The sequence below is a fragment of the Trifolium pratense genome, linkage group LG2 (assembly GCF_020283565.1).
Source record: "Trifolium pratense cultivar HEN17-A07 linkage group LG2, ARS_RC_1.1, whole genome shotgun sequence".
Classification (NCBI taxonomy): domain Eukaryota; kingdom Viridiplantae; phylum Streptophyta; class Magnoliopsida; order Fabales; family Fabaceae; genus Trifolium; species Trifolium pratense.
The window spans coordinates 38,340,038-38,359,984 of NC_060060.1; the positions used below are offsets into that span (position 1 = coordinate 38,340,038).

Here is a 19,947-nt window from a genome sequence, read left to right on the forward strand (position 1 = left end):
TAGACACTGATGAATGCATATAGTGCGAACATCTTTCCAACGAAATTTGACGAAGCTTTAAAAATTGTTTCTACATTACACGGTGTAACTATATTTTGATCTTTGGTTATCAATTAATTATCATTGTTTGCTTTGGAAATTCAAGGATTTCATATAGTAATACTAAAAAAATTAGTTGAAAGTTGAAACTCAAATGTGACTTTATATTTGATCACCTCTTCGTTCTTCCTACTCTTGTTGGCGAATCCATACTTTTTTCAATTGGTTTCAGTTCATAAAAGAAAAAGCATATGATGCAACATGGTATGCAGTTTTGGAACTTTCGTTGGTAAGAATTTTGCACCAAATAACATTTTTCTTAGTAGAAATATTATTATAAATATTAGTTTAAAGTTATTGATAATTATAAATCACTCAGTCAAAATATAAGTTTATAGTCTATTAATGATGATTTCAAATCACTTAATATACATAGTTTTTTTTTTTTAAAGTATGCAATTTCATATAATAATAATAATAAACTTTGGCTTTTCTGTCAATAAAAAAAAACTTTGGCTTTGTTTCACAAAAATCAACAGTAACTGATTAAAATTTTCAAACTAGGTTATTTAAAAATAAAATAAAAACCCACACTTTTAGCCACCGCATTAAATTAAAGAACATAAAGCAAATGGCCACACGTTAATCACAGATCCAACTGTTAAGATAAGGTTGGCAATGGTTGTTGACTAATAAAAGAATGTACTTACAAACATTAAGATATTCACGAGTAAAAAATAAAAGACAGGACAGATCATCAGCGGCAAAACCACAACTATGTCATCTCTGGCTATTAATTCTACAAAATGATATAACATATGCCTGTATGTATTTGTTCAAATATTCTCAACTGGAGCAAAAAAAATGAATATCGGGTTATTCCAAGACCTTTACATACAAATCAAAGAAAATTATCAAGCTCAGTTTGCAGATCCTGTACGGATTTCAGATTAATAATCTGGATATCTTCACTTGTGTATTCTGATTGTAGAAGGGATTGTACTTGGATATGAGCTTCAATGATATTAGTCCTACACGAACACCAGATAAAAATCATTTGACTAATAAGATTCTGCATAACTTGAAAATAACATTCTAAAACAAAAGCTAGATATAATAATAATGTAAACCAAAATCAAGCAGTTGTCTCTAACTTAACATAAGCATCAATGCACAACAGATTATCATCTAATTAATCGGCATCTTTTGATATAAGATCTATTGCGTTGAACTACCAATGCGTTTATATTTGAGAATGTTGCAATTAATAGAAGGAATATAAGAAATATTGTTTGTGCTTCTAGCATACAAGAGGTTATAAATTTATAATCTTAGTCGTACAGCAGGCTACTAAAAAATAACTGGCCTTGCTTACGCTAAATATCTAAATATAAAAATAAATATTACAGCAACACTCATGGGCATAATAGAGAGAACAATTGAATGAGATGAACCAACTCGAGTTTGAAAACTGGAGTACGGGAGCCAATTTGCAGAATGATAGGCCCAATTGGGATGGATTTGACAACATTTAAGAGGTTCAAACTGCATAGGAGACAGGATTGGAGATCATCTTTGTAAAGAAGCAGGAACGACAAGGATGTGCAACAGAATTATATATTGAGACCATGTTCTTAATTTGGTAAGAGTAGGTAAGGAGAAATCACAAGCTATGGTTTGGCGGTTGTCAAGTTCAATGAACTAAACAGACCTGACCGAAGAAGCCATTCTCAAAGGTAGATACCATGTTGGAATTAATTATGGGGAACATGTATAGAATATTATTTGTGGCACTTCTAAATATATATTACATATTTAGTTGTAATAAATTTTTTATCATACTGAACTAAATATATACTACATATTTAGTTGCAATAATTTTTTTTATCAGATTGAAAGATTATTGGATAGTTAAGCCACCCCCTGAACCCTTAACCACAAAAGGAAACAAAATCAAGCAATCGAACTGTCACGGTACAGGTAGGTAGAAACATGTTTTAAATATAATTATACACTGTATAAACTCACTTTATTGGTTTGAAAAGTATTGTTCTTGTCGATGAATTTTGCAAATAGAGCTTCATCTTCGCTATCACCACTGGCAGTTGTTCCTGAATAGCAGTCTGGACCTATTAGACATCAAAATATCAGTTAAGTTTGATAGAAGAACGGGATTGCAAAACTCCATTATCCATAGATGAATGTTTCAATTAAAGAAGAGAATTCATAAATCAAGATTACATAGTGAAGTTGTTTCTTTCCTTTTCAACTTGTGTTTTCATTTAGATCATTGATGTAATGTAGATGAGCTTATGCCAAGTGACAAACATTACAATTCCTGGGTTTTGGTGTAACGTCTCAGGAAGCTTTCATAATTGATAAGTACTCCCACAAACGCACACAAGTCCCTTTCAGTTTGTTTTGTTCTCACCGACATGTTTCCTGGAAAACTTTGCATATGGTCCAATGCATGAATAATGTATACATACTTTTAATGAGTAATGACATACCTTCTGAACAAGTTCAGCGACCTTATCTGGAGTAGCAAAAGCCTGATTCTTCAGAGGTTTAGCCATAACTGACTCTAGCTTTTGATTCTGGCCACCACTGGATAATGCAACTTTCACCGCAGTAACCTACAAAAGAGAAGGAAAATCTGGTAAGAGTATGTCTTTTAATAAACAATAGTAAGCATAGCAGGTGTTGCCTAAAAGCCATTTCGTTACCAAAATAATAGCAAAAGTTACAAGGATAGATTGTTGACTAGTTTGGATAACATTCTCGTTTATTGTAGCTTCTCAACAAAGATAAGCATTTGGTTCCTACTAATTTACAAAAAAGTCCATAAAGTCTATAGACGCATGTGGACAATTAAAATGACAGAGCTAATGAAAAAGCTAAGGCGCACAAACTGAATTCAACTGGCATGGAAAGTTATTATTTAGAAGAATGGTATTTAATGCAAGATCATTTCGACTTCTCATTAACAATAAGTACTTTCTGAAAAGTTTATCCAAACGGAGTCTATGACTTGAGAGTAAGTAATGAAATATTTTATCCCAGTAATAAATTTACAATTACAAGTGCCTTCACTTTAAAGCCATGACTCTGTTTTCAGTTCAACAGCCAGCAAATAAATATATAAGATACAACTTATTTATAGACAAACCTTTGTAACAAAGGAGAGCAAAGGATCCACAACTAGTTTAGTAACTGACATGATGAACTCCTCGCATGTGACTTTAAGGCTTTTTTCCAGTTCCTGAAAGAAAATACATGTCAAAAGGAATTAGATAATGGTCAAAATTTGAGTAGCATTATTTGAATAATAAAATGATTACAGAAAAATTACAAAACAATTTTTTTGGATATAAGTTGTATACCAAATGGGTTGTGAAGAGTGGTCAACATGGTGCTACAATTTTATTTTGTGGTTCACATTTTCCTTTAATTCCTCATTTTCACTGAAAATTCCATTATAATAACTCTCCCATCACTTATGATGGTATATATGCACAAAAAATCATATTAACTAATCGAAAAAACGATAGTCACAAACTAGCAATGCACAACCAAAATATAAACAAAGGTTGTTTGTCAAGTCATTTGTCTAAACCATTTAATTCCGCAAATCACAAACCTTCTTGGTGTCAATTTGATTTTCAAGAACTCTTGGAGACAATGTTCTTGCTAATGAAGTTGACCTTGTCCAATCAAATAGTGAGGCTTGACCTCTTAGAAGTCTCCGTAGATGATCCTGAACCATATTTCATATATTCACGAGTTCAATTCAATCAGACTTTCCTTTCACATGATATGTTAAGTGATATTAAAGTTAAATCACCAGAGTCACAAGGATATACACATAGCATATCAGGTCACAAAGCATACTATTAGGCTAAGAGACACTAACCAGTAAATGGGAGAAATCAAGCTCCTTTTGTGTGACTGAAAATTCAATATTGAAGGGAGCAATCTGGAACACCAAAAACAATTATTTACAAGTTATATAAAATCTACTAAATAGTTCATAAAGGTAAGTCGAACACACAAGGATTACCTGCTCCCTTAAATTTAGAAGATGCTTTATAAGGAAGAGCTGTCCATCCATTTGAGATGATCTCTTTGCAATTAATTTGCTTGCTTTCTGTGGCAAACAAGAAGAAGCAACAATCAGAAACCAAGCCAATAGCAAGACCTTACTTTCTAAACATATTTCTATTGCATTGATATAACCATCAAAATTAGTATTATATAAGGTATCTGATTTTTGCTTAACCTGAATAGATGTCGAGCAAACTTCCACTGCTTCCTGATTGAAATAACGAACAGCTGATTGTTGATAAATATTCAAAGAAAGGGAATACAGGGCAAGAAACTAAAAATAGTTTAAATAAAGCCTTTAATACCTGTGCTAAACCTGTGAAAACTTCTGACTCTAAACAACGATACAACTTCGAAAGACATGATAGGGTTTTTTCCAGGGGTGGATACCATGTCTTAACTGTATCTGGGTTGTCATCAGCCTACAAATTTAGAGCAAAAATCAAATTACAAAAGATAGAAAATGAATATATAGAATGTTTAGAATGCCATGTACAAGTGACAAAATGAAAACATAAAACAATCATCACCAAACAGGTATATACCAGATTGTAGTTTCCAGTGGAACAAAGAGACCAAAACTATGCTACAAACATGCATGTATGCAACAAGCACGTGAGATATTCATTAACGAGTCCACATCTAAATCAATAGCTATCGAACCCTCTCAAAGGGAAATTAGGGCAAAAACCAGAAGGTATCAACAAAATTTAAACATTGTTTGGTAAATCATATTTCTACATCCCATAAGCTGCGCAGTAATATTTGAAACATAAAACAATCAAAGACAAAATAGAAGAATCAACTCACAGTTGTGATGTGACGAAGTTCACATAACAAGCAACTAAATCTAAGGCAGCAATAAACATCACCAACTGAAAATACTGTGACAAAGATAAACGGAAGAAGACTTGCATGCAGTAATCATCATTGTTGAGAAGAGCATTCACAGTTAAACTATCTATATATACAAGACAAGAAATTGCAGGGAAAGACAGTTTAGTGATTTACAGGATTGATCTCAGATGTGCTTTCAGCTGATCTCTTCAGCTTTTCAGGGTAGTCCAAGTCTTCATTAGTAGGCATGTAGTTCGCTATCTGAAAACAGATCCAGTAGAAAAGTATCAAGAAACCAATGTAGAAGAAAATAAATATATTTTTTATTATAAAAAACCACTTCAAGAGCAAGATATGGTGAGTCAAAAAGCTTAAACTTTCAACCAGCAACCGAAAATAAAAAGTACATTTACTTCACATGTTTCTTAAGATTGGAAACATTTCTTTCAACTGTCTAAATACCTCTGGATGGAAGGACTTTTTATCCCTCTAATCCATTGACAACCACATGGTGACCAGAGTATATATTCATATATACCTTGTTGAATTACTAAACCAGGAGACAAGATAACAAAAGTCCAACTAGGTTAACAGAGAAGAGCGATATTTTTTAGATAAAATCAAATATTTAGAGCACCATTGTTTTCCAAACATGCACATGAACACCAAACAAATCTGTATTCCTTAAAACATCAAGATTACCAAATTTTTCATTTTTAGAAAATAGATCAAGAGGCTCTGTCTTTTAACAAGCCTGGCAAAAATCCAATGTCTTTCTAGAAAAACCAAATTTGAGTATAAGAAATTGTGAACAAAATTGACAGTTCTACACTTAATGGCGATTTTTAGTTTTTCTTCCTGTTAGTAATGAAGTAGAGAGCAAACAACCGCCACAAAAATCACAGAAAAAGATGTATCTTCAATCAGAACACGAAGATAAGGAACTCACCTCATCCCGTATATGAGTCCGAGCACGAAAAGTCAACCGCTCGTGAACATCTGCTAAAATTCTCTCAAACGTAGGACGAAGACCAGCCAATGATTCACTCCTTCTACTATGTTGTTCCCCCAGGACTTCCATTTTAAGTATATCAACGAGTTCACAGAGAAAATCAATATTTGTTTCATGAACTAGTTTGGGGCGCAGTGTATCATATAAATATGTTGACCTGCAAGTAAAATGGATCAAATCATTAGGGAGACAAACACTATACATTTAAAGAATAACAGTTACACTAAATGATAAGAACAGATAATAGATAAGAGACTTATAAGTGAGATAGTATAAAACACTATTCTAATGTTCCTTTACTTCCGTTGTCAATCACAAACAGTATCTGGACGACTGGACAAATATTCTACATGCCCGTAGTATTTCCAACCACGCTCCCAAAAGATTTCGTGTACTTAGACTATTGCCAGCTTAACCTTCTCCATACATAAACGAAGCTACCTGCCCACTATGTGAAAGCTCCTTTCCATATCCATAGTGTTAAGAAGTCTCACATCAGTTGTGAGATGACCTGAATATATATTTATAAAGTAGAGGCAATCCTCACCTTAAAAAACTGGTTTTGTAAGGTTAAGTTAGGATTGCCTCTTTAAAACCCATGCTCAGGCCAACTCACATCCGATATGGGACTTCTTAACACATAGCTATAAAAACAGTAAGTCCTAACTTCTAAACCTTTCTCAGTTGTATTTTTTTTTCCTCTGCCCTGTTTTCCTTCGAATTAACTCTAGTGGGATACTATGACTGATTACTCTCCTGTGTATCTCCTCTCCCTTTCCTAAACAATGTTTTTCTGTTCGAATAAAACAAAACGAGTGTGCTTATGTAACAGGAATACAAACTTACAGAGGATCCATTAATGGAGATAAACTTGAAGCATCCTTCGAAGAAGCTGGGAAAAAATGATCAAACAGCTGGTGTTCAAGTTGACAGACCTGCACTTCAAATTACAGTAAATAAGCCAATAAGGGGCTGTTTGAATTCTAATTTCAAAAACTGTTTTTATCTTTACAAAATTAAAAACTAAAAAAACTTGTTTGATTAGGTTGTTTTACAAATTTCTTTTTTAATATTAGGGTCCTACTCCTAGTTATATTAATATAAACACAAAGATAAAAAAAAATATAAAATTGAAAGCCGTCAACCAAACTTTAAAGCCAACTATAACTCTTAAATATCATATAGTGAAAACAGCCTTAATTCTATGTAAAAACTGCGCACCAATGACCAAAAGCCATTATTTGATATTTTCTCTCCGGGCCCCACATGTATCTTTTATACCCCCCAATATTCCAATTTTGCCCTTGATAAAAACTTCGGTTCGCAGAAACCGAAGTTTTTTCTAGTTCAAATTAAAGGAAATTTCGGTTAACAGAAACCGAATTTTGTTTTCAAGACAAAAAAAATTCGATTCGTAGAAACCGAAGTTTTTATTGAAGGGCAAAAAAGTAAAATCCAGAGGGTGAAAAAGAACCATGGGGGGCCTAAAGAGAAAATATCCCATTATTTAACATCACAATGTTAAAAATAACACTACCTGTATGAGATATGCACATCCTGATCTGGTCAATGATGGCAACGACTCTTTCTTGGAAAATTCAGATATTCGTCGCTGAACTATGCTTCTTATCTTCATGAAATAAACAAAGAATCTTGCAGTCAGTTGACTCAGTCATATGGAGAAATATTACCACAATATAATGACCAAGCTTGTATCATCTCACCAAAGAGAGGCGTTGCTCACAGTATAATCTGTGGCATTCTATAAGGATTTGACCATATTCTTTCCTTGAAGACCTGCTTTCAATTTCTTCAAGCAGTGGTTTAAGCTGAAAAAGACACATTTAATAGTGCAGAGGTCAGGTAGAGATATTGCGCTGAAAAGCTTATTCATTAAAAATGACCTTAATGTTTTTGCTCTCGGGTCAGTAATAAACCTTCATATTGAAAGATTTATTCCAAATAACTTGGAGACACTTACCTCACTTGCTGCTGCCTTAAACCGAACATATATTACAGAAGCCTCAACTCCCTCGGAGATAGATGCTTTGTCACCCCCACTTCCACGAATTGCTTCCTGGACCTGATATAGAGGTAACTTCCAAATTACTTTACCATAGAATTCCAAAACTATATATCCTTGAAGAATAGATATAACACATTTTATCTGCTTAACCTGTTATAAATTAATTTCACCTGAGAAGAGGCACCTTTAAGAATGGAAAGTACATGAGAACGCATCATGCCCAATGCTCGAGACTATAAAAATACAAATATTCCAGATTAGTATGTATTATATTAAATATTTGTTAAACATGAGTTTAGACAGTTTTTCGCTATAATTACTCAACAACTCCCAGTAGTTAAATTTATATACCTGGAGTTGACGAAATTTAAGCAAGTAAACACTGGATTCTGCATACTGTGGATTGCTTTCAACATATCTAAAATAACAATCAAAATGTCAATGATCACAAAGATTGTTCAATTATTACAAAGTGCATAAATGAATGTGGTCTAGTACTCACGAGATGCATTCATCAAGCCTTTTGAGAAGTGGGAGGAAGTTTTCATTTCCAACGTTCATATTTGGAGAATAAAAATTGGTAGCAACCTGCAGAGCAGAGTTTAAAGAAACCACATACATCATCTAGAAATTATAACTGTGGAGTTTTCACATTACATTCACAAATTTTGAATAAAACAAAAACCTTGAGACCCTATGTATAAAGAATACATAACTTCATTTAAGCTAGGTAAAAAGAAAACAAATAAAAAATCCACCTCCACTAGGAGAAGCATGCTTAATAAAAATAAGATGCAGAGTTTGAAAGATTAAAGCAGCAGCAACTAATATTTTTCTGGTAACTATATCAATTAAAAGACTGGTGTAATTGAGTATAATCGAATAAAACATAAATGTCAATACACCAAAAATATATGATTTCATACAGTGGCAATCAGAAGGAGTAATTAAAGGGACAAAATACAAATTATAATTCTATATGATAATAGAAATTTCATATGCAATAGAGTTAATTATAACCTCTCTGATGTTTATGATAACATTTCCAACATATCTCAAAACCTAATGCATTATAATGGTACATGTTCCACAGGAAATGACTAACGATAGAAACTTATTAAGATTTAATAGGAAATGACTAACATGTTAAATTTGCAAGTTCACATTCTTTAAAAGTTATACGCTATTAGATAACTAAGAAAACAAGAAGTAAATCTAAGAAAAAGATCCAGTCAAGCTAGCAGTCAAACCTTACATTCTCCAGTTCATCAAAGTAATTGAGTTTACTACGAAGTGCTTCCGCAAAATCAATCAATCTTTGCTTCTCTTGTACCTGTAATAGGAACAAACAGGTAAGCAAATCCATAGTTTCAGCCGAAGAAAAAATACAAGTCATTGAGTGACAAAACAATAAAGATCATACGTTTTCAACTTCCAAATACAAACAACAGATCCAACAAATTGTGTTGCATGTAACTCAATCATACTCATATTTGCAACTATGCATAAAGGGAAATGCAGTAACGCAACCAAAAATTCCCACTACCATTTAACCTGTTTTCTAATTTAACTTAGTAGTTCTAGATTTACATAATGTGGCCAATTATTAAAGTAACAAGAAATTGCATTCAAAGGGCAACCATTATCCACAGGCAACAGTGGCTTTCACAATCATTCCAGGAAAAACAGAAGATGTTAAGTAATAAGAATCACACCAGTCTATCACATGCATCATGAAGCGTCTTAGTCTTTGTAGCTACGGCCTGATGCTGCAACTGAAGTTCGTTGAATAAGTCGAGGGTGTCATCAACCTACACGAGACCAACAAATCCAAATGAAACTAAATGAGAAATAAAGCAAAACAGTCACCAAATCAGATAGCTATAAACTAACCCAATATAACCAAATAGATAAAATGACCTGTTGAAGAATATCATCACATGTCTGTATACGATCGGTGAGAGTGCTCACGTAATGTTGATATTTCTCTTCAGTCTACAGTCAGAAAACAAGTTTAACAATCCCACAATCAAATCGAACAAAAGCACGAAGCACTTGCATAACAAGACATCATCACTAACCTCTGATTTCATGGCAGATTCAAGATCTAAAAACCATTTGTAGAACTGCATTGATTCAAAACTAATTAATAATAAAGTAAAAACACACTCCAAGCATTAAAATCCACAAATCAGAATTCCTAAACAACTAACCTGATTGGTATTAACCATAACAGTTTTAATAGCACCAGAATCATCAAAAGAACTATCCTCAGTTGTAACAGACAACGCATTGTGTTGCACCGATGCATTCTCTTGAGCCTAACAATTCATAATCATAAACATAAACATAAATAACAATTCAATTCAATTCAATTAAAACGATAACAATAGTAGCAAAAGTAAAAATAAGTTACCAATTTGAGAGGCAAAGGTCGTTCAGAAACAGCATGAGAAAGTGAAATAATCGCGTTTTGTTGATGTTCAGTTAATGGAGCATTCTGCAACAACAACAAAAAAGCGAGTTAGTTGAAATTCAAATATGAAATCGAAGCAAATTCAGATCTGAATAATCAATGATCTGATCTAATCTAATCTAATGATATACGGAGTGTAATGAAAATTTGAATTAAGATGAGAAAATTGAATAGAAGAAATGCAATTGAAAAAGGTGAGATCTATGAAATGGAGGGAAATTGATTGAAGAGGTTAACCTGTTCCCAAGTGGAAGCGAAGTTGTAGCCTCTGGAAATGGCAGCCGAATTAGGATGGGATTGAGGTGGACCTCTGCTTCCCATTTTTGCTTCTTCTTCTTCTTCTTCTTCTTCTTCTTCTTCTTCTTCTTCTTCTTCCTTTCTCTTCTCTGTTTTCTTACTTAACTGGTTGTTAAGCTCTGAGTTTTTCTGTACAGGGTGAAACGCTGCGTTTTGTTTTGTTTCTCAATTTAATTAATTTTGGTTAATTAATTACTACTACTAGTAATAATAATAATAACAGAAGAAAATAAGTAAAATAGAAAATGATATTATTTTGTCAAAAGGATATTATATTTAGCTAGGAAGCACTGAAACTTCTCAGATTAGACGTGTCCGTGTCGGACACGTGTCGGTGTCCGTGTCTAACACCGACACCGACACTTATAATTACACTAAATTATGTTATTTTTTCAAATTTTTATCGGTGTCGACGTGTCAGTGTCCGTGTCGTATCCGGTATCCGTGTCTGTGTCCGTACTTCATAGATATTTAGTGTTTTGTATAAAAAGAAATGAAGGAATATAATTTTTTTTGTTTTGGTACAATGTTTTTTCTTTTGACACATTTGGTACAATATTTTTTTTAATTGCATAAAAAATAATATAAATACATGACTTTTTGTGTGACTAATACTAAAAGCTTATTTACAAGAGTGATGAATAAAAGAAACCATTTAGCCATTTTAAAAATGTGAATAAAAATTTAGTCATTTTAAAGAATGAAGTAATTACTCTAAATAGTTTCTTTTATTCATCACTTTAAAAAGAAACAATTAAAAAAGAAACCATTTTGAAGAATAAAATAATGACAAGTAGAGTGATGAATAAAATAAATTATTTAGCCATTTTGAAAACGTGAATAAAAATTTAGAGAATGGTATGAAATTTATGAATGAAGATGAAATATGTATAAAATTAAAATGTCGGCTATTATTACCGTTGGGGATTATTATTACCGTTGAGATAAAGAAAATGTCCATAAGAAACAAAACAATGATAAGTAGAGTGATGAATAAAAGAAATCATTTAGCCATTTTGAACATATGGATAAAAATTTAGAGAATGACTTGAATATTATGAATGAAGGTGAAATATTTATAAAGTGTTAGGAGGTTATTTTGTTTACCCTACATTGTCGTTTACTTACTATATTACCACTATGTGTTGTATCTCAAATTCTCAAGGATGTTTTTAATGTTGTCGGTTTGGCTTCAAAATTAACAAGTTGTAATGGTTATGAATTTATGTAACTTTTTCGGATTGCCTACAATTGTGCTTTAAAACATGGTGTGTTAATTACCTAGTGCATTCAGCACCACAGACTGGAGAATAACTAGACAAACATGCTTAATTGTGTTAATTGAAGCACCTACCATAAGCAATGAAGTAATACCTCATCACTTGACATGTTTAACTTCAAAACACATAGCATCTCACGTGGCAAACACACTCCAAAGGAGGAATCAATAGGTCATTGGGAAGAATCATGGAAAATAGAGAACCCAGAGAAAGAAAGGATGAAATGATTCCACACTACAAAAGACAAAAACTTTGCTTCTGCAGTAGTGTAGAATGAAGGTATAAGTGCAGCATCACAAAGAAAATTCTAACAAGCTGAGAATGAAATAGAATCAGAAGTGAGAGTAATTTCCTATCTTGTATACAAGCTTGTTTTTCAAAATCCTTACACTCCCTTTCATAGTTGTAACCTCCCTCCAACACCACAGCCAAACTGTCCATAATCAATAACCAAGCTCTACCATCACCACTATCTTATTGAACCAGCAGTACAGCCATGCATTAACACAAGCCATTACCATGATGTATACAGTTTGACTTGGAGCTGAAGATGAAGAGAAACCAAGACTCTTAAACAATATTCAAAAATATCAGAAGTAGTGAACTACCAATTACTCTCTCTCACCTTTTAATTATTTTTCTGCAAAAAGTTCAGTAAGTGGATATCTTCTAGAACAATCTACCTTGGCTACACAATCAACACTGCAACAATTATTGCTATCGCAAAATGCAAAGAGAATTAAAAAGAACAGCGGTAAGAAAATAGGGGCCAACAAAACTGAACATTATTGCAAAATTAAACACTAGATACTTGCAAATCATCTTTTACATCTAACAAAAGGACGCATACAAAAAAAAAAAAAAAGAACACTCAAGGTTTCAGACAATGCTCGAATTGGTCAGTCTTTAACATCTGAAACACCTTCACCTAAAATCTGAAACCTTGCTTCAGCTTCAGCTAAACAAGGAGAACTAATCACTTTACAGATTCGCTCTTCCCCTCTTCCTTTCCTGAGAGCTAACCTTGTTGTGGTTGCATGAGCCATAATGTTGCCTCCAATAGGCTTGGTTTGGGGTCCAGCAAACATTGCAGAACCATCTACCTGTGAAACTACTTGATTTGTTATGACAACAGCCACGCCGAACTACAATTAGACAATCAAAACAAGTAATTAGATATAAATATATACTAAGAGAACTCAAACATATACTAAGCAAGAATCATGAATCAGTTTATAATCTATAAAGATATTTGTGCAGTACAAGCCTGACATGGACTTTTTACCTCGTCTGCTAATTTCTGAAGGCTCCGCAAGAACTTTGCTAAATGCATTTGACGGGCTGAAAGCTCCCCTCTTCCCGAAAAATCTGTCCTATAGAGAGCAGTAGCACTGTCTACTATCATTAGAGCAAACCTGTGTATAAGCCAACAAAACGTAAGCCTCAAAAACAATTTTGATATCTAAAGCACATCACCAAATCGAGACCAAACATCACTAGTAAAGGAAAAATCTTATAATACAACTCAAGGCCCAATAAAAAAAGAATAAGAGAAAAAAAAAAACTTAGCCAGTTAAACTGGTAATAATGCTAGTCTGCGACGAAGTAAGATGATACTAATTATCCTAGTCTGTGACATTACTATGCATATCCTAGTCTGTGACATTACTATGCATATCCAAAAGACATTTGCCAGATCTCAACAATACTGAGCAAAAGGAACCGTCAAAAGTCACACCTTGTATCCACCATCATTGAAGCTGCTTCAAGCAGAAGCCGTGATTGATGATCAGTGTTATAAGCTCTAGCATATGCGACATTTTCCAATACATCAGGACCATTCAGTCCAAACCTGTAGCATTAAGTAACATAAATATCAAATGCACATTTCACAGACACAGGTCAACAAAGCAAAATAAAGAATCATTATACCTGTCTGCTATCTGCAAGAGTCGCTGAGGCCTAAATGTTCCCTCAGCATCTATGTACATAGCTTTACCCTCACCTCCTCCTTGATCTAGTGGTAACTACAACATCAACGATACATTAAATTAGTAGACAATGGCATTAAGTTGTAGTGATAAATCAATATGAACTTCAAAAAAACATTTACAAACTGAATATACAAGAATCTATTCATCAGTAATAGAATCAGGGTCAATTGAGAGAAAACTCTCTTGCCCATAATCCAGTTCTACATGCTAGGACTAAACATATAGAGCATGATCTATATGTTGACATTCTCATATGGGAAAAGGTTCTCAACAAGGAACTGCAAGTAGTTTATGTATCCACAGCTGATCAATATGTTGATATTCTAACCAAGGCTCTTTTTCCTATGAACTTTGAAGTCATGAGGCCCAAGCTCAGACTCAGTGTGTGTGATCTTACCCTTTTTTCAAGAATCACACCTACCATTAACATGTGGACTACTGGATGTTATCCTAGTCCCTCCCTCTTGTATTCAATTTTTTCTCAGTATTAGACATCTGATTCTTTTAGAGTCTTTCTCTTGGACTACTGGAAGTTATGCTAGTCCCTCCCTCTTGTATTCAATTTTTTCCAATAACTGTCTTTGTAACTACCTTAGATAATAAGTTAGTAACAGCTGCAGTTCAAATTATTGATAGTCGTAAGTTGTCCTCAAGTCATAGCTCTCCCTATATAGGTTAATAGAGCTCTGGTAACAACAATTCATTTTTCAGATTATCAATAATTTCTATAAGTTATATTACTGAGTGACTATATTCTAAAGGCTGCAAAGAGACCACTCTTCTGTCATTTATGCTTCCCCTGCATTCTTTTCAGTTACCACTTGGAAGAAAGCACTAGAACAAAAACAGATAATACCACAAAAAGTAAACAACATACTTGGCAAGTGACACAGAGAGTGTGACACAACTGAGTCTTCCCAGATCGAAATTCTCCATACAACTCGGTGATAGAACCCGTCTCAATTCCACCTGATTGAAGCATCCATATATAAAGTTATTGGCACTCAGCAGTGGAAACATTGGTATGATGTTAAAAATCAACACATAGAGGAAGTATTTATGATTGAATCTGACCTTCCAATATCTTGTCAAGCTCTCTTGACCCAGTGGTTATCTGAATAATCGATTCTCGTTGGGCATGGAGCTCACTTGCACTAGTAAAACCCATAGGCACCAGCTTAGAAGCTGCCAATCAACAAACAAAGCAAACACCAGAGACTCAGCATACCTTCACCAATAATGAGCATTGGGCAATGCTTGAAGAATTATACAAATTGAATGTTTGGATAAACAACTTAATTAAGCGCTTGCTATAAGCACTTATCGAACAAAAGATAAAATAAAGTCCAATCATTTTTATATAAGTTGTGTTCATAAATTATCCTATAGGGCTTATAGAAATAAGTTGAAAACAACTTAAGGGTGTGTCATATGTTGTTTCCACTTTCCATAACCTCTCTGGAACAGTCCCACAATCGCTTAAACAAGTCAATAAGCGGATTGAAACATACCCTAAAACAAAGGTGAAGGTGAATGAATGAATACCTGCTTCAATAATCTTGTCAACCTTGGCTTCACTGATACCTTTGATTTGCAAAAGATCCTTCCTAGGAGTATAAGCAACAGATTCAACAGTGCAAATACCAGCATCTTTAAGTTTCTTAACGTCAAGTGAAGCTATACCAGATGCCTGAGATTACAATTAAGCACAAAACAATCATCAATGATAATTGATAATAATTAATTGGGTTCCTATAGCATCAGGAAAAAATGGGGTTTTTTTGGCTTTAAACAATTGGGAAAACCTAAAGAAGACATAGCAAATAATGGGTCGCGAAAATTAGGGAAAAACAGAAGAAATTTGAAGAACCCATTAAGGGAAAAACCTGAAGTTGTTCGACGGGTAAAGGACCATGTTGAATCTCTTCGGTTTCTTGGTCCTGTTGTTGTTGTGGTGTTTTCTGAAGTCGCTGTTGCTCCATGCTTAAAGATTCGATCTTGGAACAAAAAAAAAAGTGAATTGTAATTTGACCTAAAATGTGAATTATTGGGAGAAATTGTGTGAATTGGGGAAGAAGAGGAAGATCGTGATGAGAGGGATTCAAAAAGTGTCAGAGGCGCGAAAAGAAATATTTTCCTTCGCAACTAATAAAGCTTGCTTCGGAAGCTTGGGGGATTTATTCCAAACAAATTTTAATCTATTTTTGGAGAATTAATTTCATTTTAGGTCGACCAACAAATTTTTATCTAAATAAACCGTTCTTTTTTTTTTTTTTGGTACAACTAAATAAACCGTTCTAATTAGGATGATTATTTTTTATTAGTAAGAAAAAATATTAGGATGAATTTTTTTATTGAATTCTTTATGGGAACATGTATCCCGCCCAAGTATTGTCAAAAAAAAAAAAAAAAATGTATCCCGCCCAAGGACCCACCGACAAATAACTCGATTAAAGAACAAGACTCTATGTGGATTGACTTAACTTAAAAATTGTTATCGAAAAAAATTGAATGTGGTCGACACTAGACAAAATTCCGATATTATTGTAATTAGGATATTTAACTTCAATACGTCTCTCAAGGTATTTTCACATTACTTAATTCATTTAGACTGTTATGAGATCAATCATCAAATCAGCAGTGAGGCATCTTATTTTCATTTTCCTAGGGCGGAGTAGTGGACTATCTCTCAAATTATGACTTTAAGAATTAAACTCGTATTCTTTCCATGTAGAGAGAGTAATGTTAATTTTGTGTGTTCAGAGGCAAGGGAGTTTGCTCGTTCGTTGTTCAATATCTCGGCTGCTCAAGAAGTTGAAATAGTGTCTCTATCCAAAAAAACATGTTTTTTTACCGTCGCACAAAGATTTGTATATAGAAATCCTTGAACGCAAGTGTTAAGAATAAAGACTCTATAAATTGTCATTGAATTGTTATTTTTACTTTTGAAGTTTCATTATAATTTTCTAGATAGTTGTAACTTAAGTTGATTGTTGTGTTCAAATCACTATCATCAACATGAGAGAAGGTAAGAGAAATATTGATTCATCATTTTATTAGCCAGATAGTTTGTTAATTTTCCACAAGTTTTGTAGACTCATATTTACTATGAAATCTATAGCATTTTTTTTTCCTAACATAAGCCTATATTTACTTGAACATTTGGTGATGAACAAAAACAATCCTATGCAACTTCTATTCAGTCCAATTGTGATTAGGTGAATATTTTACATAAGAAGATTAAAATTTTCAAAGGCAAAAAAACAAAACAAGTAAAAAAAAATAAAAAAATAAAAAATTACAATAATAATCCCAGTCAAAATGATTAACTTGTGGATTTTTACCACTAATAATAATTATGTAGCACATGTACTCATTGGTTGAATGATGAAACAAATTCATTCAAAACCAAAATGTTTTTTAATTGTACAATCCTTGCTGTGAAGGTACACCTGAGCTTTGAACCCATGTACCTTTCAAGAAATTTGCTACAGTGTACTTACTAGCTTCTTCTTTGTTAATAACTTTGTAACCAGGCCACTTAACCCTAGCACTAGTACTAGCACCAGGTCCTGTGTTATTATACTCAGCATAATACAATGTATTCAATGCAAAGTTTCCTTCCCAAGGTGTCCATCCATCTGGATGAATAAATTCACCTATTTCAGTTTCCATAACAATTGTTCTTGAAAATTCCTTCCATGGTCTACCAAGGTAACTTTTTATTTTATCTTTAACAGCTAACAATGTGTCATCAGCTTTAATTTGACATTTTTGTAGAACTGTTCCTGTTGCTTGTTGTTTGTCCATTCTACCTTGTGCTGTTACCATGTTACCTTGATTGTCCATTGGTTTTCTAACAATCATGATACAATTTTGCAATACAACTGCTGCGTCTCCGAAGATGAAATCGATTGTTCCTGTTATGATACAACTACGGTAAAATTGTCTGTGTGCTTGTGTGTATAATGTGTCTTGGTATCCTTCGAAACGACAGTTGGCAAATACAGCGCGATCTGCTTGGATTCTTGCTGCCACTGCTTGATGTCCATCAGGACCAGCTGTGTTTCTGAATCCCATTGCTAGTCCTAAAAATCCTTCTCCTTCTACCACTGCAGGTACAATAAGCATACATATTCATCAATGATTGCATTCGCTAATTAAAAGCACTAAAGTTTAATTAGTTTTAGACTTACCAAAACTTGCAGTTTGGAAGGTCCTCACTCCATCCCTAAAGTTTTTGCTACCAGTGATGATACTCTTTTGTGATCCCTCACCATACATGGTTACATTTTGCATTTTCTTTGTTATTGTCACTTGCTCGTCGTACACTCCTTCTTTAACAAAAATCACATACCTGCATATATGACCAAAATATGTACAACATGAAAATGTAACTTCTATAATTTGTATAACGGTCGGTGTGAAACTATTTTAGTGACGCATCCAATCACATTTCACCACGTAGATAACAAAATGGCATCATAACGTGATTTGATCAGATGCACGTGTAAAAAAGTGTTATGCTATTGTTGGTGCATTGAAATTAATCTGATTATAAATATACCTTCCAGTATAGGTTGCAGGAATGGCAGCTAAAGCTTCGGAGATGGTTTTGAAGTCACCGCCATCTTTTGCAACAGTGACATTAGGTGTAGGTCTAATATCAGCAGCCTTCAAAACCCTTCTTTCCTCGGCATGGATCCATTCAGGAATACCTTCAGAATCCAAAGAGGCGGCAGGGGAGTTATCGGACAACAACAAACGGCCGCGTGCAAGGGTCTGAACCGTAGAAAGGAATGTAGAAACCTGAGTGACCATAGCAAGTGAATTGCTAACAAATTCCTTAGAATCCACAAAAAGTTTCTGAAGACTAGTCTTCGTTTTCCCTTCAGGAAAACCATCAATACAAGTCTGTTGAAAAGAGATAACAGCACTCAACCAACTGTTCAAGTCAGGTGCTTTTGAAGAAAGTTTCTTGAATTCAATTGCAGTGAGTTGATCAATAGAGGTTTGTAAATCATCCTTAGCATCTCCAAATAGCTTTTTACAATCCTCAAATGCACCTTTCTCTTGTTCAGTTTCAAATTTGAATGTGTTTGTTTTGTCGAAAGCTTTGGTAACCTCATCTTCGACAACTTTAACATATACTTTGAGAAGATCTTTAGGGTGTTGAAGTTTAGGATCAGCTTCTATTGCTTTGTTAAGAGGTCCTTCACATTTTTCTTTGTAATCTGCAGAAGTGCATACCAATTTCACTATCCTTTCTGAATGTGCAATATGTTGTTGTTTGTTACCCTTAGAAGTTTGAGAAGATTCTTCCTTTGTATTGCCACCAAAAACGCCTTTTGAGGTGACAACGAAGAACGCACAACCTATAAGACCCGCGAGAACAACGGTAGAAACAACACCGATGAGGATTCTTTTCTTCAGTTGTTGTCTCTTCTCACTTTTTCGTCGTTCTGTGATGAGGTCGAAATCTTGAAATGCCATTTGTGAAAAAAAATTATATTTTCTAAGGCAGAGGAGTCTCTGCCTTAGGTACAATCTTCACTCCAGTCACGAGAAAAAAGAGACAAATAGATAACTTGTGATCAAATGAGGGTTAGTTTCAACTCCTTTTGAACTAATTTGTTTCATCATTTGTAACATTAATGTGGTTGTTTTTTTGCATGGAGACACCAATATTAGAACAGTGGATGAGAGACATTTGAGGTGTTCTAATTTTAGATTAAAACAAAGTGGTCAAAGTTGTTCCAAATTACCTTATTTGCCGCAAAATCTTCATATCCTTCACAATAAAACAACAACTTTCAATATCCTTCTCTCATTTTTCCAAAGAGCTAAAAGTAGAATGAAACCAAACATGGCACAAGTGTGTT

General features: G+C 33.8%; 3 protein-coding genes across 3 annotated transcripts; all 3 read right to left on the reverse strand.

The window, feature by feature from the left end:
• Window positions 1-700: 700 nt before the first annotated feature.
• On the reverse strand, window positions 701-10,977 carry LOC123907161 (conserved oligomeric Golgi complex subunit 3). Its single transcript, XM_045957303.1, has 25 exons — window positions 10,732-10,977; window positions 10,435-10,518; window positions 10,232-10,339; window positions 10,100-10,144; window positions 9,939-10,013; window positions 9,734-9,829; window positions 9,274-9,351; window positions 8,521-8,606; window positions 8,370-8,436; window positions 8,189-8,251; window positions 7,974-8,075; window positions 7,717-7,821; window positions 7,530-7,622; window positions 6,839-6,927; window positions 5,930-6,149; window positions 5,155-5,241; window positions 4,449-4,565; window positions 4,319-4,351; window positions 4,100-4,186; window positions 3,953-4,015; window positions 3,680-3,796; window positions 3,209-3,301; window positions 2,550-2,675; window positions 2,068-2,168; window positions 701-1,070 (listed from the first exon to the last, which is right to left on the reverse strand). Exons 1-25 carry the CDS (start codon window positions 10,813-10,815, stop codon window positions 941-943), a joined length of 2,349 nt encoding a protein of 782 aa, XP_045813259.1. The 5' UTR covers window positions 10,816-10,977; the 3' UTR covers window positions 701-940.
• A 1,857-nt stretch (window positions 10,978-12,834) lies between these two features.
• Window positions 12,835-16,236, reverse strand: LOC123907163 (DNA repair protein RAD51 homolog). The gene is made up of 8 exons (XM_045957304.1): window positions 15,952-16,236; window positions 15,611-15,755; window positions 15,140-15,250; window positions 14,943-15,034; window positions 14,004-14,098; window positions 13,810-13,923; window positions 13,357-13,486; window positions 12,835-13,216 (listed from the first exon to the last, which is right to left on the reverse strand). Exons 1-8 carry the CDS (start codon window positions 16,045-16,047, stop codon window positions 12,971-12,973), a joined length of 1,029 nt encoding a protein of 342 aa, XP_045813260.1. The 5' UTR covers window positions 16,048-16,236; the 3' UTR covers window positions 12,835-12,970.
• An 854-nt stretch (window positions 16,237-17,090) lies between these two features.
• On the reverse strand, window positions 17,091-19,727 carry LOC123907164 (putative pectinesterase/pectinesterase inhibitor 45). Its single transcript, XM_045957305.1, has 3 exons — window positions 18,633-19,727; window positions 18,262-18,422; window positions 17,091-18,177 (listed from the first exon to the last, which is right to left on the reverse strand). The coding sequence occupies exons 1-3, from the start codon at window positions 19,556-19,558 to the stop codon at window positions 17,486-17,488; spliced, it is 1,779 nt and encodes a 592-aa protein (XP_045813261.1). The 5' UTR covers window positions 19,559-19,727; the 3' UTR covers window positions 17,091-17,485.
• Window positions 19,728-19,947: the final 220 nt, after the last annotated feature.